We start from the raw sequence: 22,120 nt of genomic DNA on the forward strand, positions 1-22,120 counted from the left end.
TTTTCCTACTAACATGCTTATAATTTCTTATTGATTGGTAAGAAATTTTATATACACATTAAAAATAAGAACCCCATTGATTTATATGTACTATAAATGTCTCCTCATTCATATATTCCCCAAAATTTTGCTAAGAGCCTATTATGTACAAAGATAAATATTAAACCCCACAAGCATCAAGGGAAAAAAATGAGATAATCTGTAAAAGAATTGGAGCTACTCACAAGCTCCTATGATGCCACCTGGAACCCCAAAGACAAGTGATCATCTAGGATTTTGAGGAGAAAAAACTGTGAGTCAAGAATTTTACATCCAACCAATTCTTCTATTCAGGTAACAGAAGAACAACTTCAGTTATTCACAGATTCAGAAAACAAGGAACCCTTGTCTTCTTGAAAAAAATAGTTGAAGATGTTCTCGAGCAAACTAGAAAATGAAGCCCATTTAAGAATTAAAGAATGAGCAAAACATAGCACAAAATCCCTGGGAGAGCTGAAAGATGTCAGATGGCACAGCAAAATAACCACTGAATATCAATTACAAAAGTGATTTGTACTGTTAAGTCCTATTTCCAAAGTGTATGCTGGTGGAAAAAGTAGTAAGAATTTTTAAAACCCAGTTCATATGAATAAAGTTGAGTAAAGTAGATAGGGGAAGAAGAGGAGAGAAGTAAGTTGAGAGTAAAGAAAATAGGACACTTTCTATTTCAAGTAGCTCTAAAAATTTAATAAATATGGGGTCAAGAACTTAAAAACATTCTCCAAAAATAATCACTGGTAAAATGATAAGATACATGTCTTCCAAAGCAATGAAGAAGAGATCACAGTAAAGAATATACAATTTATGACAAAGGGGACATCTAAAAGATGGTGAATGTTAAAAGTAAAGTAAGGTATGGGCAAAGATATATTGAAGAAATATAAACAAAAAGAGAATGAGATGGCAATACTATATGCATGCAAAATAAAATCCAAAATGCAAAGCGCATTGACTAGGACCAATAGAACCATGTTATATTGTAAAGGGTATATAATCTAAACAGGGATACAGATATCAAATCCTTTATGCAACAGATATCAGCATCAGTAGTAGTAAAAGCAGGAAATGAATAGAGATCAAAGAAAATATTGGCAAGAAACAAGAATAAGCTGAATGAAGGCAGGGAGGTAAAAACATGAAAAATAAGAATTCTAGCAAGTTAAAAAAGAAAATGTGAAATTGATATATATAATTTTTTCTAAGAAAATAAGACTAATCAAGAAAAAGAAAACTCATAAATATGCAAAATTAGGAAGAAGAAAGTCGATACAAAGGATTTAAACGAATTATTTAAAAAGCCAGTATAACTTGATGAAAATAAATTTGAAATATCTGAATAAAATGTATAATTTCCTAGGGAGTAAATATATTATTGAAATAAATTAAGGGTTCAAATACTTAATAAGAAACAAATCATAGAGCAAACTCAAGAAAGATACCAAAGTGTTATCCTTGCTATTGATGGGATAATTATCCAACAGAATTTTCATTGCTGAATCTATCAAACCTTCAAAACACCAATCTATACTATATAAGCCCCTAAGCACAAATAAAAGATGAAATAGTTTCCATTCATATGCTAACCCTAGCATAACCTTAAGATTAAAATCTATTAAAGGCAGCTCACAAAGAAACCTAAAACTCTACCTCATTTATAAATACAAATGAGAAAAAAAATTGTAAAAATACTAGCAAATGAAAGTCAGCAATATATGCAAAGAATAATGCCCAGGTGGCCACGATGGCTCAGCAAGCAGGAATGCTTGCCTGCGATGCCAGAGGACCCAGGTTCGATTCCCAGTGCCTGCCCATGTTGAAAAAAAAAAAAAAAGAATAATGCCCCATAAGAAGGTGGGCTTTAGTTCATTAACAAAGGACTCATTCAATATCAAGAAAATTATTTATAGGTGTGGTAATTAAAGTCAGGTGTCAACTTGGCCAGCTGAAGGTGCCTTGTTCTATTGCTGTGGATATGAGCCAATGGCATGTGATTACATCTGCAGTTGGCTAGGAGGTGTGCCTGCTGCAATGAATGATGTCTGTTTTAATTGGTTTGAAGCTTAAATCAGAGAGCTCAAAGTAGCACAGCCCAAGAAGCTCAGCATACATCATCTCAGCATTCACAGCTCAGCCCAGGTCTTTGGAGATGCAGAAAGGAATCACCCTGGGGGAAGTTGTTGGAACCCAGAGGCCTGGAGAGAAGGCCAGCAGAGATCGTCCTGTGCGTTCCCACATAAGAAAGAACTTCAGTTGAAAGTTAGCTGCCTTTCCTCTGAAAAACTATGCATTAACTAAATAAATCTCCTTTTATTGAAAGCCAATCCATCTCTGGTGTGTTGAATTCTGGCAGCTAGTAAACTAGAACAGAATTTGGTACCAGGAGTGGGGTGCTGCTGCAGTTTGCAAACACCAGCTATGTTGGAACAGTTTTTTGGATGGATAAGGGGAAGATTTTGGAGGAACTGTGAAGAGAATGATAGAGAAATCCTGGAGTGCTTGAAGAGACAGTTGGTGTAAATGGAACCACTGCCAATCTGGACACAAAAGGAACAAATTGGAGTTTGCAGAATGAGAACCATGGAAGCTCAGGTCTAAAGCCAAGAAGCCTCAGCCAGGAGAGTGGACCTACCCATATACATGGAGTGGAAGAGTCCCCCCTCATTGCATGCTCCCTTCTCCTCAGGCCTTGGAGAAGGTACAGCATGCTCCTTGGGGACTGGGGAGAGCCTGGCTGCCACCACATGGAGGGGCTGAGTGTGCGCCCCGGAAATGACAGAGAGCCTAGGTATGGCCCCGATGCATGGAGAGGGTGGAGCCAAGAAAAAGGTGGTTTCCTCAATGTCCCCTGAGGTTGATTCAGAAAGAGGCAGGCCACTGCATAGGCTCTTGGAAAGGGTGGGACTGCCACTTTCTAAAGCTGAAGGATAAATGACTTTCAGACTTTGAAATCCAATGTTGTTTTCCCTGCAGGTTTTCAGAACTGTTTGGGTCTTGCGACTCCTGTGCTTCTTCCAATTTCTCCCTATGGAAATGAAAACCTGAACCTTATGAATGTCCCTCCTTTGAATATTGTCACCAGATAACTTGTTTTGAGATTCATAGGTCCACAGCTAGAAGAGAATTTTTTGCACTTTTAATATTGTTTAAGGTGATGCGTGCAGTTGCCAAGTTGACAAGGGGTGGACATGTGGTAGTTAGATTCAGGTGTCAACTTGGCCAGATAAAGGTGTCTAGTTTTATTGCTGTGGACATGAGCCAATGGCATGTGAATCTCATCTGTTGCTGATTACATCTGCAATAGGCTAGGAGGCATGCCTGCTGCAATGAATGATGTTTGATTTAATTGGCTGGAAGCTTAAATGTGAGAACTCAACATAGCACAGCCCAAGCAGCTCAACATACCCCATCTCAGCACTTGCAACTCAGCCCAGGCCTTTGGAGATGCAGAAAGGAATCACCCCAGGGAAAGTTGTTGGAACCCAGAGGCCTGGAGAGAAGGCCAGCAGAGCTTGCCCTTGCCTTCCCGTGTAAGAAAGAACCTCAGTTGAAAGTTAGTTGCCTTTCCTCTGAAGAACTATATGTTAACTAAATAAATTCCCTTTTATTGAAAGCCAATCCATCCCTGGTGTGTTGCATTCCAGCAGCTAACAAACTAGAACAATAAGCTTCACCACAGTAATTGGTCAGAGGTAGCAAAAATCATTTCAATAAAGACTGAAAAAATTTGGTGACATTTAATGTATTTTTTGTTTTTGTTTTTGTTTATTTGGTGACATTTAATGAAATTTTTGTTTTAAATACCCACTAAATTGAGAATAATAAATTTATGCATGTTGAAATAATTTTAAATAATTATGAGCACTAACATACCCATTTAAATGAGAAAGAAAGAAAAGGCTGTCTACTATCACAGCAGTTATTTAGCATGATCAGCAACATTATTAAAATTAAGGCCATTAAAAATTAAGAACTATAAAAATGGAAAAAGATGACAGATTATCTTTTCTTTTCTTTGTGTTTTTGCTGATGCTATGATTATCCATGTAAAGAACTAAGACAGTCAATCCAACAAGCATTGAAAATAATAAGAGAATTCAGGAAGGGAACCAAGTATAAAACTGATTTAGAAAAATCAGTAGCTTCCCTGTGTGCCCACACAAACCAAAAATAAAATACAATGGAATAAAGTCAACTCACAAAAGTTATAAGGCATGTAAAATACCTAGAAGTAAGTTGATATAAAAGAATAGGTCCTATATAAAGAAAAAGAGTTTACAAAAGCATAAATGAAAAACTGAATAATTAGAATTTATCCATACTGCAAACTTATTTGGGAAGATATAAATTTTTCCCATAATTAATTTATAAACTTAAATTCCAACAAAACAAAAATGTATTCTCTGCTTTCAATGTGAAATTTTTTGTGGACTAGCTCATAGAAGATAAATACTTCTGACCAAGAACTGCTAGAAAACATGGATAAAATACCAAAAAAAAAAAGTATTTAAAAATCTGTTTGAAAGCAAGGCTCCAGGAATTTAAGAAGCCAGCAGACCAGATAAAAGGAAGCCCACTGAGGTGAGCAAACCTTCTTTCCTGAGTTCCCCTTGAGGAATTTGTTGATTAATAAGCAGCAGATCAAGAGGCTGAGAAGCTGTCCAGAAAGCAGATGCTAATGCATAAAGGCTAAGCAGAGCTTTCAGTAGCCTCAAAGAGCTGTGGAGACAAAATTACAGTTTGGGGGTACCGAGATATGGAATGAAAAGAAATGCAAGGAAGTAAGCCTGACATCCTAGACAGCCATACCCCTCAATGCATTTGTCATTTTGGAATTAGGGCAAAAAGCAGCTGCTAAGAGGGCCGTCTCTGATCAAAATACCATTTCTGTAGATTCCTAAGATTGAAATACTTCTCAGAAGTATCCAAGGATGGAAAATAAATGTCATCAAAGCAATCCCCTGGGAAAACCCAAGATGCTGTTAGCAAAGAAATATGTGACCCATTCATCCCCACAGCCTTGTTTTCCTTTATCTAGCTCAGAAGGAATAAGACCATCATCCTCTTTTAAAAAGTAACCCAAACCACAAAAGCACAAGGTGTACTACTGCTTAAACAAAAAGAACAGACCTAAATGAGAAACTTAGGAGCAGCTGGGGCAGTCAGAGGTTTTATTTTCCTTTTCAAACTGAATTAATTACCGTTGATAGAGCATAATGTGACTTCAGAAGACAAGACTGGAGCCAAATTCTGCACAGGGCAAACTCTGAGCATGTAGCTTGTGAAATGGCTGAAAAACCTCAGCCCCACATGATAGTGTTTAGAGCTCAGAGCATTGGGTCCAGCCTAAGAGTTGCCTAGCAAAGTGCCTGCCACAATTCAAAAACCAAATCACACTGAAAGTCACGGATCAGCGGACAGGCTCCCAAGGAAATGAAACTGGCCCATGGATGGGAGATAGAAAACAACCACATTCAGAGGAACCAGTAGTAGTGAAGCTGGCTTTCCTCAGGTGTTTTTGTTTAATGCTTCTCTGTTCTTGGCAGACTCTGTGAGTTAAATATAGACAGTAGATATTAAATATATATAGTAGAGTTTGCCTGTTGGTCAGAGTTGGTGCAATTTTTCTAGAGATGAATTGGCAATACTTGTTACAAAGTTTTAAATGGACATGCCGTCCTGGCTTGGCAATATCCTCACTAGCAATCCAACATTTGGACCTATTAAAAAAAAACAAATACTCACCCGTGTTCATGTGCAAGGATGTCACTTCCACATTGTTGGTAATAATTAAAACTTGGACTCAGCTGAAGTGCTATCAGTGGGAGCAGTGAGTAAAGGTCTGTCAGCTACACAGTAAAATACTACGCAAATTAAAAAAAAAAAATGTTTCAGTTTGCTAAAGCTACAGACATGCAATATACCAAAAGCAAACTGGCTTTTAACAATGGGGATTTATTAGCTTGCAAATTACAGTTTGAAGGCCATGAAACTGTCCAAATTATGGTATCAACAGGATGATACCTTCTCTGAAAAAAAGGCCACTAGCATCCAGAATAACTCTGTGACATGGGAAGGCACATTGTTGGCATTTGCTGGTCCTTTGCTCCTGGGTTCCTCTGTGGGTCCTCTCTTAGCATCTCCGCAGGGTTTCCCTTTAAGCTCTCTCTTGATGTTTCTCTCTCAGCTTTCTCTCTGGGTGTTTCTGTCTTTTATCTTCGTAAAGGACTCCAGTAAAGAATTAGTAATTACTGTGCTGGTTTGAAACTGTTGTATACACCAGAAAAACCATTCTTTAACCCTGGTTCAGTATTACTGGGTGGGATCTTTTGGTTAGGTGGTTTCCATGGAGATGTGTCTCTACCCATTCAAGGTGGGGTTGCCTACTGGAGTCCTTTAAGAGGGAACCATTTTAGAAAAAGCGTCAGAGCCCGCACAGCCCGAGACCTTTGGAGATGCAGGAGGAAAATGCCCCCTGGGGAAACCATTTGAAACGAGAAGCTGAAGACCCCAGTAGATGCCAACCACATGCCTTTCCAGCTGGGAGAGGTGTTCCAGACCCATAGACCTTTCTTGAATCAAGGTAGCTTTCTCTGGATGCCTTGTTTGGACATTGTTATTGTCTTAGAACTATAAACTTGCAACTTAATAAATTACCTTTTGAAAAGCTGTTCCATTTCTGGCATATTGTGTTCCAGCGGCTTTAGCAAACTAAAACACCCACCTTGAATTGGGTAGGTCATATCTCAATTGAAATAACTTAATCAAAAGTCCCACCCAGAATAGGTCTACCCCCACAGGAATGGATTAAAAAGTGATCCTTTCTGGGGTACATAACAGTTTCAAACCAGCACAGAGCTCATCAAAAAGAACGAGTTATGTGCTCATACAGAAAATCCTCCAATTGATGTCATAAAGTAAAAAGAAAAACAAGGTTCAGAACCACACTACCAGGTGTAGTATCGCTTAAAAAAAAAAGGACAGACCTAAATGAGAAAATTAGGAGCAGCTGGGGCACACAGTAAGATCTTTTCTGTATAAATTTTTGAAATACATAAATGATTCATATCCTCAAGCATTGCTTTAGTTTCTGGAAGAAATAGAAGAAACTATATCTTATGATTTCCTTTGGCAAGAGATGGCAGATAGGTGGAAGGGAAGGTTTCAGGCTTTAATTTTTCCTTTAGATACAGCTAGAATGTATTTTTTTATGCCAGTCAGGTCACCTAGGTGGGGATAGTTTGGGATTATTTTTTGTTTACTTCTTTGTCTTTCACTGAGTTAAAATTTTTATTAAATGTTATTTAAGCGTTTATGAAATAAAAGTGTATATTTTCAAAGTACAAATTTTTGAAGTAACATTCCTAATTTTCTCAATCACCTCTGCCTCACGGGTATCTCATCACCATACATCCCCCATTAACGGAGAAGAGAGCAGAGTACCTGGCTGCTATTTAAAACCTCGGCCCTCCTAGGGGAGAAGTCCCTCTGTCACAGGACAGCTTGGGGATACCCGAGGCCCTGATACTCCAGGTGTGGTATCTATACCTGTAACATCAGCAGCCTGGGAGACACTAATTGAAAATGCAAATTCTCAGGGCCCATCCAGACCTAATGGATCAGAATCTGCATTTTACAGGATTTCCAGGTGACTCGGGAACGCCTTACAGATCGAGAAGAACTGGACTAGCTCAGAGGTTGTCATCCGAGTTGCACATTGTAACCACCAGCTGGGGCTTTGAAACATATTTTTCAGTGCAGGGGAGCGGAAGGGGGGATTGCATAATAAAGAATGTGCTGAGTCTCCTCCCCAGTTCCTGGGAGATAGCCTGTATTATTTTCTTGGCAGGGAGGGGTGCATGGTCCAAGAATCAAACCCGGGTCTCCTGCATGGAAGGCAAGCGTTCTGCCACTGAACAACTAGCTTCTAAATCTTTGGAATTTCTGGACTGATAAGAGTGTCCTCTTTATTCAGACTACACCTGATAGTTTATGTTAATGAGATGACCCCAGGCAGCAGGATGGGGGCACACCTGCAGTCTTAAGGTGGGACAGGCCAAGCTAGAAAGACCAAGCTTGTGGTTAAAGCCACACATCAGCCCAAACTCCAGGGTGGGAGCGTGGAAGGGCTGGAGATTGAAGTCAGCCTTGCGGTCACTGATTGAACCAATGATGCCCAGTCAGAACCCTGGACACTGAAGCTCCAGCGAACTCTCCTAATGGGCCAGGAAGGTGACAGGTGCTGACTCCCTACGGAAAGGACACAGGAGCTTTGCGTTTGAGACCCTCCCAGACCCAGCCCTGTGCATCGTTCCTTTTGGCTTCTTCTGCCGTGCTTCCTTTCTTGCTGTATTAAAACTATAATCCTAAGTATAGTGCTTTTCTGAGTTCCGCGAGTCATTCTAGTGAATTATCAAACCTGAGGTTGGTGATGGGAACTCCTGAATTTATAGCCTGTTAGTCAGAGGTGAACGTGGCCCTGGGAACCCCCAAATGTACTGCTGGAGTCTGCAGTTCTTTGGGGACTGTGCCCTTTATGTGGGATTTGCACCAAATGTAAGAAGTTAGAGTGGGAGTTGTGTTTTAGTTGCTGTTGGAAGTTATAGGGAAGCCCACCAGGGACCCTTGCATGGGGGATTCTAGTTTGCAGCCTGCTGTTGGGAATCCCCCAAAACAATCAATATTGCCTTCTTCCCTACTCTTTAGCACTTTAAATTCATCTCTATGGTAACATTTAGTATAACCACTCTAATTTGCAGGGTGCATCCTACGTGCCAGACTGTGCAAAGCACTTTAGACATCACCTCCTTTAAGTCCCTGTAAATTTGGCTTTGGCATCCTCACCTCGCAGAAGATGAAGCAGAATCTTAAGAGCTTGCAGGACTCCTTGTGTCCCCGCCCCGCCCCGCACTCCCCCCACCCCAGCCCTCATACAGCCAGGAAGTGGCAGAAGGCAAGTTCAAACCCCAATTTAGGTCTGTAATCTTCACTCTGTTACAATATAGTTAATCATTTACAGTCTGCATCTCGCCAAAAGGCAACCTCTTGAGGTTACAGAATCATGTCTTTTTTATCTCTGGTGCCCAACTCAGAGTAGATGCCCACTAAATACTTAAACACACCGCAGTCATTGCTAGCTTAATATATCAGAGATGCACAATATAAGGCTGGATGGATGAAAATAATGCACAAGGAGACAGCCCAGAAAACTGGAGCTGAGGGCACAGCCAGTCTTTTCCCTCCCTCAGGACAATTTTAGGAGCCCAGGTGGTGTAGGCTAAGCCACCACTGAACAAACTTTTCACCTTATCAGGTTAGGGATCTGGGTTGTTCTCCTGCATTTCATACCAGGGACCCAGAGAGTCATCCCAGAACAGAGTGCGGAAGAGAACAGAGAGCTAGAAAAATTCCCGGGGCACCCAGTCCATTTACATCTTCATTTTGGCTACACTTCTCGGACCTCCCATGGGCAGCTGTTGGTTTGCCCAGGCCCCTGGAAGGCACATGCTTCCTGTAACCTGTACAAAGAAGCTATGTCTTTTGTCAACCTCACTTTTCCCCAGTTGCTCTCCCCTCACTCGAGCACACAACTCGTACCCGCGCCCCAAATCCCACAAAAACACAACAGTGAACAGTGAGTTGTTATGATGTTTATTCTTAATGCATCTTAGTCCACACAGTTGGTATAAAATCAGAAAAAGCGAAGCAAATAATAATAATAATAATAATAAAGGTCTGGAGTCTTAGCATCAGAAAGGCACCGTATATACATCTGCGGTAGGTGGCCGATACAAGTCATTGCCAGACAGCCCTTGGAAGCAGAGAACATTTTAGACCCTGCCAACACCCAGGGAGCACCTGGCCCCAGAGGGTGGAGAGTCTTGTCCTGATGCTCCGACCGTAAGAAAAGTGTGAGGAGTGCTGAAGGCCGTATTATTCATTTATTAGAGTAAGGACAGCAGCCTCGCCAGGTAGAAGAGCGGTTATAAACCACTTCTATTACGCAGAATTACTCAGGTCTTCATTCTACTTTAGGTTGTAAAATTGTTAATTGGCTTTCCAGTGAGTCGTTTAGATGATCAGTGATAATAAGGAATGGTAAATACATAGCACCATTTCACAGATTTGTTGTCGCTGATTGCTCATTGAGATGTGTGACCGAAATACCCGACGGAGAGGGCCAGGATTCCAAAGCCACGAGCTCTGTTTTTGGCCGTGCCCGCGTCCGACTTCACGCGGAGGTTTAGGCAGTAGAAGTTTTACGTTTGAATGCCCCGGGTGACCCACGATAAAGGGCCTTTGGCCATTTAGGGATTCAACCCACGCCGTGGGTTTCTCAATGAGGTGGAGTGGGAGGGAGGTATTTTCTTCCAGATAAAGGGAAGGGGCAAAAGTGGAGTAATTTTATTTCTGGGCAAAAGAAAAAAACATGGAAACCAAAATGGGGATACTGAGCTTGATTATACTGTTAGGGTTTAAAGTTCTTTAGATACTTCTTTAAGGTTCAACACAAGGCTGATGGTCAACATAAAAAGCAAACAATACTATGTACATATATGTAAAAAGTGTTATAAATAGGTTTTATAAACCATAGATATTATATACATCTTCAATCAACAGTCACCCCGCCCTCAACTACTTTCTGTTTGGTTTGGTTTGAGTTTGGGGGTTCTTTTGTTTTTTGTTTTTTGGCTACCTCTTTTTTCCCACCCCCTGTTTTCTGCGTTTCCTTCCTCCCTTCCCCCGCGTACGCTCAGAGGCTCCTCGGGTGCGCTGTCTCTGGGCACCTCATTCGCGCTTCCGCAAGATCACATAGACGACGCCGCTGAGAAGGGCCAAAGGGAAGGACACCCAGGCCAGGATGTAGGCAAAACCGTAGCTGGAGTTAGAATTCGAGTACCATTCTGGGTGCCTGACCGTGTAGATGGACGCTGCACTCATCACGCACAGACCTGGGGAAGAGAGAAGCGGGCAGGCTGAGAGGGGTCCCGGCGGGGGAGTCCCCCCTCTCTCTCTCCACCACCCAACCCCGGTTCCTTCCAAGCCTGCCCAACATGCTCCCTGCTGTCCTTTGCAGACATAATCCCACGCCCGACACCCGCACACACACACACAGACAGATACATACACGCATGCACACCTGATTTGTCTCTTAAGGAGAAGGAAGCAGGCTACAGGGGGCGGCAGCATGAAAAGGGGAATCTTTTTGGGTGCCAAAGGAACCTACTTCCAGGACCAGAGTTGGGCTTAGGAAAGAGATTTGCTTCCTTCAATTTCTCAACCTCCAGTTTCAGCAGCCCAAGCCATCGTTTCTCAGGGCCATGGAGTTTTCTGCTTCACGTTTTTTTTTCCTTTAACCATCCCCAGGTTCCCTGGCAACACCAGAATTCGGGTTGCAAGATAAACCTACTTATATCTCTTTGCAAAGGTGAGGGGTGTGGAAGCCCTTTGAAACTGGTGAGCCACACTACAAACAGATAGTAGCATTACCAGAAACCAATGACAGTGAAGTACTATTTTACTATTACGGATAATGATAAAATATTATCATTTCACCATAGCCCCGGGCTCCGTGCAGACCAGAGGGGCCTATGGTCCCCTTAATCAAGTTGCCACAAAAGAGACTGAGCAAGCAATGCCTATGGGATCCACTGCGCAGACAAAGGAGAATGCAGAGCGGAAATGAGGAAGGAAAGAGAGGATATGAATAGGAGTTACAGCTGCAGAAGGAAGAGAACTATCCGTGTCAGTCTCCATTTCAGTTTGTCCCTTTCAACACTCTTTGTGGTGTCCCCGAGGTCAGACTCCAGCATCATGTCTGAAGCCCACATTGGTGCATCAGATGCACAGGCAGAGGTAAGGCTGCCCCTTCCCTGCCACCAGTAGTCTTCTGGTGTGGGGAGGAGATGAGGAGCCTGCACCTCGGACCCCATGGAGCAGTCACATCCAAGCTGACCACCTCTGCCCACGATGACAGGCAGAGTCCCTTGTGGGGAGGAGACCAATGATGTCAGCATCCCAGCCTGGAGCTGAACAAAGCCTCATCTGTTCCTTCCTGAAAACAGGGTCTTTGAGAGGCTCTGAGTGACTCCTTTATAAATCCAGCATGCCATGTGGGATTCATGTGGTTCCAAAGCTCCTGCTGTCCCAGGCCACCTACAGCTAACCTCACTGCTATTTGGGCTGCTGCTTTATTGGACACTGCAACTTTGTTTGAACAAAATGCAGAACTGGGAATAAGTCACACTAACCAGCCTGATAAGATTTTCCTTTTGCAAATCAGAGGAGAAAACTCCCACTCGATGGGCCCCCACTGAGAAACCCACACACTGGTCCTGGAACTACAGTGGATGAGATACGGTACCTGCTACCTAGAGAAGGTTCAGATGAGAGCAAAGATGCCTGTGCTGCCAAAGGGAAACCACAGAGGGTGAATGTGTTGCTTGAGGAAAACGGCAGTTTGGACCTGCCAGGAACATACTTCAATGGCTTTGATGCTCACGATCTTCAAACAGCTCCATCCACTGCCTCATGTGTCACCTTTCAAAGTACTAACACTTGGCATTAAGAAAAATGAAGTTTTCTGGTGAACTGTGTCTGATCTACTTACTGAGGGCAGGGCCAGAAAAAGGGAAGCATGAACATGGAAGAAAACTAGAAAGTGAGATGTTAGCATCATGTTTACACGGTAGGACACCAGATATCGTGTTGGCAAGACTTCCAGTTGAGGCATGTGTCCTAACCAGCTCTCAGATGAAAAATGCCACAGTCACCATGTATTCCAGCTCTGTCCTGATTTCACAGAAGAAAGCCTCAGATTCTGTCCTTACCCAAGAAGGGCAAAGAAAGGCAGGGTCAACACGTACAGTGATGAACTACATGGTTCAATCTGTATGACATTTGCCCTAGCAGACTCTCACAACTGAGTGTATTTACATTTAACTGTAACACGTTGTGAGGTTAGATGCTTCCAAAACCAAAGAGAAGATACATATTTTGCAAGCACTGTTGGGAGATTAGTATTGTAAGGGATTATATATTATTGCAAGATGGTCTGGATATAAGACAACAGATGAGCCCTGGGATATAGAAAAGAAGGACTCCTTGACTGGGTGCCTCCAGTCTGCTCCCCAGGGAAGAGATGTTTATGATATACAATAGCAGGCCCCCAAAGCTACCTTCCCTGCAGGTAGACCATGACTTGCTTTCTCAGAACCTAGCAGATGGAGCCACATGATCAAGGCCCACCATGTTCTGACACAGGCCAGGGTTCTGCCTCCCCCAGGGTAAGCAGTCTGGGGCAATAGCTTGGAAGCCCTGAGAGGGGCTGACGTGTGGGAGTGTATGTTGGCTTGAAGTGGAGGACGCTGACCCTGTCCAAACAACATATAAGTGCCAGGCATTCAAGTCCCAGGATTTCCTCTCCTGCATGTCTCAGGATGGCTCGTTCTGTAGCATCTCCCTCAACATTTTCCCCAAGGTCCTCCTGGAGAAAAACTGTCAAGCCCCCTTTAATAACTATAACCACCTCAGATGAGAAATTGGAACTCAGAATCTTTGGAAGGGAGCAACCAAGGGGGCCAAAGGCCAAGGAAGCCTTTAAGAGAATTCTCTCACCTCCTTTACCCCTGTTCAACATTTACTGAATGCCTTCTAAAGGCAGGCACTGTTCTAGAGGCTAAGAGAACCAACACAAATGGCACATGGTCCCTTCCTTCAAGGCAAGTTCATTGAGCCAACAGACATCTCTAATAAGAGAGGGAAGGAGAAAGGCACCTGAGCCCAGATACACAGATGGACACTGAGTCTAAACTGAGGATCGAAGAAGTCTTCTGGAAAAGATGGCACTTGGCTTGGTCTGGAAGATGAAGAAGAGTTAACCAGGTGAAGGAGGTGGAAAGAAACAGCAGAACTGAAGCAAGGAAGAGGGAGAGAGCTTGATGGAAACCTCCCAGCCTGCCAGGGAGGACAGCACAGGATGAGGCTGGAAAGCCAGGAGAGCGATGGCCTACATTGGCACACTAAGGAAGCTGAGATGGGGGAACGGGGCAGAGAAGAAAAATGACCCAATGTGCTTTAAGAAGATCACTCTGGCAGCAGTGCAGAAAATGAATTTAGAGAAAGGGACAAGATGGGTAACAGGAAGACGCATGAGGAACTTTTTTGCACAGCTGCAATGATGTAGTGGATAAAGAGAACAGAAATGTCTAGAGCACCTATGTACGATGTTACACCAAAGCAGGACTCAGGAACAGACACCATATGTGTGTGCAGTGGGGGCAGAGCAGGGAGAGAAAAGAGTATTGCATGGTTGCCTGGTTTTGTAAACTTGGGAAACAAGAAAATGGTGATGTCTTGGAAGCCAAGGGAATAAAACTTTAAAAAGTGCATAGTCTACAGTATTGAAGGGAGTGGAGGGACCCAGCAAATGAAAGACTTAAAAGTGTACATGGGTGACCTTTGTGAAAGCTTCCATGTGAGAAAGTTCCATCTGAGAGCCTGAAGAAGAAGCCAGAGTGAAGTCAACTGGAAAGTGGCTGCGAAGGTAGACCATGGAGACGGTGAGTGAAAAGTGCATCCCTGGAGTTGGTTTGATGAGTGAAAACCTTTGTGTCATGGCCAACTCATCCTTAGGGCAAGGAGGTGGGGCAGGAAGCCGCTTATGTAAGACCTGCTACAGTACAAGCGTTGGGTACTCAGTCTCTCCTCTACAGAACCTTCTCTGTGCTTCTGGTCCAATTTCCATTTTGAGCATGTCAAGTGACCACCTACTACCTAAGGAATCACCCACGGTATTACTAGATGGAACATCTGGGACAATTCATCCCTAACAAGGGTTTCTAAATGTGGTACCCAGTGTAAGTGGCAAATAGAGTGAGCATCATGTTTTTATTAATCCCTCAAATTCTTTTACAGCAATTACTAAATATATGAATCCATCTACAACAAAAGGAACCAAACAAAGAAAAAAAATGACCTTCACTCAGGAGTCTCCTTCTACTAATGTTTCTGTTTATCTTGATCACAATGCATCAAAACCACACATTTGAACTAAGCTTGCTTCTGATAAGGGAACATGGTTTTCCAATGATGTGGCAACTAGTTGTTCCAGGACATGTCCGTTCCATGCATGGCACAGAGCTAGGTGCTGGTGTAAGGGGTGAAATAAATAAAAGCCTACAAATCTTTCTTTCCAGTCTCTTTCTGCATGAATTTCTTGATGTTTTCCCATCTGGTGCAGTGTACCAAATAGCTACAGGTTCAGAAAATAAGAGTGATTCCAAAATCCAGATAAAGGATCAGGTTGGGCTATTCTCCAAAAAGGGGGTTAGAAAATTCTAGGGCTCATGAACGGATTAACCGTCTAGGGGGAAACGTCCCAAAAACCTCATTGTGAGATTAGGGGTAGTTCAATGCCTATGCCAGGGGTTTTCAACCCTGAACCACACAACAGTCACTGAAGAAGCAGCCCCAGTCCAGAGCTAAGAATCTCTTGCCATGAGGCCTGAGAACAGGCATTTTTTAAAAGCGCTCCAGGTAATTGATGTGTAGCTAAAGTTGAAAATCACTCAACTATGATGGAGGTGCCTCTTGATACATCTTCAGGAAGCAGCCAGGCTGAGAAGTATGGAATTAAGGAACGACAGTGCTTAAACTTGAGACAAATGGCTTTTTTAGGAAATGGAAAGAGGATGATGCAGGAAATCAGATACACCCATAGCTACATGCAGAGCTGTACTCTAGAGCAAGCCAGGGACAACTCCTAAACCTACAATCAGCCTGAAGAGCTCATTATACCATTGACCTACCTCTCCTCCAAACCTGTTTATTATCTATTAAACAACAGCGAGACCCTCCAAAGCGAAGCTATACACAGAGGTAATCAAGTCCAAAAACAGTCACGTTAGGAATGCAACTGAGATCCTGGTGGCTTCCACTTAAAATGTCACAGTACTTTGAAGGTACATTGTTGTCTAATCTTCAAAGCATATTTGCTGTTCCTTACTTGTTTCTCTGTTTTAGTTCTGAGATCATTTTAAGCACGAAACACTGCTATAAAAACCTCTGAACGTAAAAGCACATGATTCATTCTCCCTGTATCTCCTTCAAATCTAGGTTTTCATCTCTCATGAGACCAACTTTTCAGTTATCAGTTTGTTGGTTTAGTAGTCTGTATTTGAATAGGAACTGACCCTAAGTTAGAAACTTTGAGCCAAAATAATAGTTACAACTTAGAAACCCTAAGGATATTATGTTCTGAGTTGTTAACTCTGGTCAACATTATCTGGAAGTTGGTCTTCTGGGAACCTCATATCTCTGGGAAGTTGCATTTGAAATTGCTGTAAAGTCCTTTTCACAAAAGTTGGGGACTGAAGGAGTCATAGAATCCACTTTGAGATTTCCTGACTCTTTCCTGCTTAGTAATTCTATCAACTTTGTCATATGTATTCCTAACTCACTTTCTATTAAAAAAGTCAGCAACTGGAGAAAAAATTATGTGAGGGTTCTGAAGCAAACAAATGAAAACTAAAAAAGAAGAAAAGGAAAGAAGAGAGGGAGGGAGGAAGGAAGAAAGACTGCTCCCCACTCTCTCCATCCTTACCCCCCACCCCCACATCATGGAATGTAAAACCTAAGAGTCCACCTATCACCGTATGCCTGGAAACGACATTGCTAAAAAGACAGGGTTAGAGAATTTAAAGTGGAAGTATCTCTGCAGGGAGAATGAATATGGAGGTACTGCCTGCCCTGAAAAATCTTTTCATCTGTAACTCAGCTTTCCACAGCCCAGTATTTTCAGTTTGACTAGTTCAGATGATGAACAGTGAAAACTGACATTTGCCTTCCACTGTAAAGAAGGTTCAATGAAAGTTAATATGATAATCAGACTTTCTGCCTTGCCTTTTGCATTCCTTAAGAATTTTGGCAGGTTCGACCCAAGTATAAGGAGGCATCTATATTTAGTCCACGGGGAAGGAGAGAGCAAGCACTCAATGGTCCCTGCCATAAGCTAAGTAATCTTGGGTAATTATTCAACTCTTTCTGGGTCTTGGTTTACTCATTGGTGAAATAATAAGTATATATGGATTAAATATAAATCTGTTATGAAACTTCTGGTCCTGAAACCTGTATTAATTTATCTTGAGGATACATCTACTGATGGAATGGATGTACTTATCATCTGGTCTCTTATCAATTTATACACAGTGAGCCAGAGAAGAAACCCAGCCTCAGCTCTGGAAATGTAGTAATGATAACTCTTTGCTTCTAAAGTACCTACACATGCTATCTCACTGCATAAGTGGTCATTTAACAAAGTTGATAACATTCCAGGCATATGGCTTGATACAATCTGTGCAAAACCAAAGCACTTTTTAATTTTGAAATTCCAGAACCATGAATACTGAAATGTTGTATTTAACTGTGAGCAAAAAGAAAAAAAATTGGGGGTTCTCCAGTCTAATTTCTATTATCAGGAAAAGGTAACTCCCTAGTTTCTAGAAAGGGTCCTCAATATTCAACCTTAAGCTGTGTCTTCCTATAAAACCTTATGTGTGCCATTACTTAAGCTCATCCATCCATCATAGATGTGGATTGTTTTCGACACTCTGGTGACTACTCTAAACACAAGGTGATAGACAAAGGAGCACCATGAAACTTCTGACAATCTATTAAAACAAGAGTTGCCACATCCTTTGCCTACCGATAACTGGGAAGATCTCACAGAACTACTCCTGACAGGGTCCCCAGACCTAGATGTTCTCTGCTATGAATGGAATATGTGATTTAAGAACTCAGTCTGTAGCACTGGCTACCACATCTGCTTCTTACTTCTCTCCAACACCCTGCTGACTCAGTCAACTGACAGGCAATGGACAGAAGGAAAGGTGTTGATGCAGCAAGTACTGGCCAGAACCTAGAAACAATGTTAGAAGATGTCATTCTCTGTCACAGAAGCCTCTAGAACTCTTCACACCATGGGATGCAAGGATACAGCTGCCTCAAGAATAATCTCTATATGGGGGAACTTGAAAACAGTTTAGGGAGGAGATGAAGAAGACTTCCCACATGTTTTCACATGCTACCATGGTCCCATGTTTGAAAATGATGGCATGTTACACGGGGTTGCCAAAATGAAGACATCGGGGAATAACAGCAGTAAATCAAAGCCCAGGGGATTGAGAGACTGGAGCACAGAAGAGTAAGACTCTGTCTGCCTACCTTTGGTACCACTTACAGGTAGGAGACACCTACCTGAGAACAACCTTGCAGCTTTCAGCACATTAAGGCCATTTCTATACTGAAGCAAGGCTGGTTCTTGGGACCTAGAGTGATCTACAGAAAATAGCTCTCTAGACTGGCCTTTGCTCAACTGATATCCCCAACCTCTGATGATCTGTCAGAGTGTCAGTTATACTCTGATGAGTGTAGCTCCATGCCACTAATAGGTCTAACTTGGCTGAATACATTCTTTCCAAATCTACACCCTCTTTCCCATGCATCTCATTCCACAGAGAAGTCAAGAGTTTCGAAACTCTTTAGATGCACACACACACAAATACACACACACCTGTGCCATATGAAAGCCATCCAGCGGGAAGACTCGCATTAGCATCAGCCATTCTGGGGCCAGAGCCTCCCACCAACCAATCGGCCTCGCATATGACCAGCTTCCACATGGACGTCACCGTCCACAACTTACCAGCCAGGATTTGGAAGACTCCAGTGATGTAAAACCGCCCGCCCTTGGTGAGGGTGAAGAGCTGGCAGAAGAAGAGGAACAGGGATAGAACGCTGAAGATGACGGACAGGATCATGGTGGCCTGGACAGACTGCAGCCATTCTGCAGGGAAGAGACACTCGGTTAGGGAACCCAGCATGGTTAATCTGCCCCGAGGAGGGTGGGGCCCAAGGTGTCCTGACTGGAAGCTTGTGATCCTCCCAGACAACAGAATCTTACCAAAGATGAGACAATTCACGGTGGCACTCTTGTAGGTCATTCTGTTTCATGGCTACCTTAAAGTACATATTTTTATATACACACACACACATATATATATATAGGGGTGTGTGGTCCAGGATCAAACCCAGATCTCCTCCATGGAAGGCAAACATTCTACCACTGAACCACCCATGCACCCTATATACATGCATTTTTATATTACGTCTATTATATGTTATAAATAGTGCATAATGTGTATACATTCATACAATATAATGTATATATAATTGTGGACATTTTAAGAAAGAGCTGTAAGAAAACATCTACAGTCCCACCACTAAGAGTTAAACTCAGTTACAATTATTTTGAATTTACTTCCAGGTTTGTTCTTTTTTCCCTTCCAAGTTTTTCATCAAATGTGTTACTTATGCATGCATATGTGTATATATATGTGTGTGTTAAGAGAAAGCCCAAGCCTCACTTGGAGCTCCCAAAGCCTTCGCCTTTCTTGTCTTCAAGGGTCTTGGAAGGACTTATTGGAAGTTCTAAATCCAAGAAGAATAATTTACAAACCACACTTCAAAATATCAGCATTCTCCAAGACTAATGGATGTATAGAATATGGAGATGGCTGGGAAGAAGAAAATGATGTTAGAGGCACTGTGGACAAAGTTAGGAGCAAATGCTAAAGAAATCCATTTGCTTTGCCAAGACCAGCTGTACCTCTCCTAGGTTGGTTTAGACCGTGGCCATTAGCCTCATCACAGAGCAGTTTGCTCTCATTCGAATTGCCAGGTAGGAATCAAGGCTTCAACAACCTCATCATTTTTGAACCCCAGAAACTTAGAGTGAATCTCCAAACTTCTAATCAAAATTCAGAAAAGGAAGGGAGTACCCTCATGTTTTCCTCAGTTTACAATATACAACATTCAGGATGAAAGAGAGACGGAGAAAGACAACTGGCTTCAAGATTACAGAGAGAAACCTACGGTGCCTGCCTAGAAAGCTAGAAAGACTACACTTGGCCTTGCCAGCTCTGCCACCTGCATCCTTTCTTCCAAATATCAAGAACTCACTGAGGTGAATTCTGCCCTAAACGAGGAAAAGCTCCTGGGTTTTGACCTCTCAGGCCAGGAGCTGGCCAATATGTATTGATTAAAAGATGCACACCTCGATGCTTAAACAACATTCAAATCTATGAAATCAGGAAAGCTGGTAATCAATAACAAAATAAGAAATCTGGTTTGAGTTGCAAGACGCTCAGGTCAGAATTTTAAGGGCAGTGGTTAGGTCAACTATTATTTCAGGTAAGATTTCCCAGACACAGACTGGAAACATTTCAGAGTTGGAAAAAACCTGACAGATCAAACTAATCTGGCCTAAAAGAGATTTCCAGAGATATTTTCTTGAGCTTGACTGACACAGCCAAATCTGGGAGGTCCGTGGCACCCGTCTAGTGTGCATTTCACTATAACACAATGTGCACTTCTGTCATTTTTCAATTTCTCTGTCAGATAAGGGAAGAAAAGGATGTCTGTTGGGTTTTGAGCCATCCTGATTTAATTTTAGATATAGACCTAATTAAATCTGTTTGTCTTTATCCAGCATGGTGGATCTGAAGGAACCATGTGCAATAAAGCTAATGTTGCCATAATGTTATTTTTTAAAAATCAACCCATTATCCGGCACTCCAGCAGGTGCAGTTAGAAACACAAAGTTATATGAGAAGCAATCTCTGAACTGAAACCAGCTGAGTGATACCACTTTTGCTGGCCTTTGGTGGGTGGCTGGGGTAAATGAGAGCCTGGATTTTATTCTCCAATGACGAGGCCATTTCACATGATCTTTGCCTTGATTCTCATCAGCAGGAACTATCTCCACCTCTCATACTCGCAGAAAAGTCAAAATCTTACACATTAAAACTATATGAGTGGGAGAAGTTCCTTAGATTTAATGATGTAACTGAATCTTTCTTAAAACTCCTTTCACCAATAACTTGAACTTTAGTTCCAACTCAAGTACAATGAGTTATGTCGCCAAAAGCTGTTTTCAAATCAGATCAGACACAGGGGCTCAAAAATGTTTTTCTTCAATGAGCACTTGCTGAACACCTGCTGCTTTGAGTCAGGCCCTTTGTCTGCTTGGTTTTGGGGGTATTAACTGAAGAAGAAGAGTTTCAAACATAAGCACAATAAATGCAAGCAAATGCATTAAGATAGTAAGTCCAGTTGTATCATCAATCACAATATATGTCAAAGAGTTGAAGTCACTTCATCATAAGATATGAAATTTCATCTTGGTTTAAAAAATTCTACTCTGGCACGAGACCTATGCCTAAAGCAAACAATAAACACAATGAAAATACAAGGACTTTTAAAAGAGGCACCAGATAAATATTAAAAGAAAACAGATACAGAAATAATAGCACCAGACAAATAGAATTTAAGTTGAAAAGAATCAATGTAGACAATGAGCGATATTTCATAGCGTTGACTAATCGTGTTTACTATGAAGACACGATAGTCATAACCCTTTATGCATATAATAACATGCCCTAAAATTTATAAAGCAAAAAATAATATGATAAGAAATTGGTGAGGTTACATAGTAGAAAACTTTAACATACCCCTCTCAGAAGAGAGAAATCAAGCAGATGAAAAGTAAAGTAACACATAGATTACTCATATAATCAAATTAACGAGTTCACACTCACAGTTATAAAAATTTGAATCCAGCAACAGAGACTATATATTATTTTCAAACACACATGGGGCAGTCTCACAAAGTGACCAGGCAATAGGCAACAAGGAAAATTTCAACAACTCTCGAAGAAAGCAGAATGATACTGGAACAATGATATATGCCAAACTGACAGAAAAGAGACACAGATATTAGAAATTTAAAGCAACAAACTAGTCAAAATAAATTAGTGAATTTAAAAATAGTGTTCCCCCAAAATTAATTAAAATGCAAAGTAAAATCCTTTTTAGCAGGGAGTGACATTGAAAATACTACATATCAACATCTCAAAGCAGTGCTTAGAGAAAAATGCATACCTTATATGTATTTATTAGAAAAGAAAAATACTGAAAAAGAACAAACTAAATATTTCAACTCAAGAAGTTAAAGAAAGAAGAATGA

The 22,120-nt window shown here is 41.7% G+C and overlaps 1 protein-coding gene across 2 annotated transcripts in view; it reads right to left on the minus strand.

Moving 5' to 3' along the window:
• Positions 1-9,671: 9,671 nt before the first annotated feature.
• PMP22 (peripheral myelin protein 22) overlaps positions 9,672-22,120 on the minus strand; it is a 32,573-nt gene continuing 20,124 nt past the window's right edge. For both annotated transcript variants that reach the window (XM_077166056.1, XM_077166055.1), the window contains exons 4-5: positions 18,740-18,880; positions 9,672-10,988 (exon numbers count right to left, since the gene is read on the minus strand). In XM_077166056.1, coding sequence (XP_077022171.1) covers positions 10,825-10,988; positions 18,740-18,880 — 305 coding nt within the window. In that variant the 3' untranslated portion in view covers positions 9,672-10,824. The remainder of the gene's footprint in view (positions 10,989-18,739; positions 18,881-22,120) is intronic.

Source organism: Tamandua tetradactyla, chromosome 6 (assembly GCF_023851605.1).
Source record: "Tamandua tetradactyla isolate mTamTet1 chromosome 6, mTamTet1.pri, whole genome shotgun sequence".
In the NCBI taxonomy this organism is placed as follows: Eukaryota; Metazoa; Chordata; class Mammalia; order Pilosa; family Myrmecophagidae; genus Tamandua; species Tamandua tetradactyla.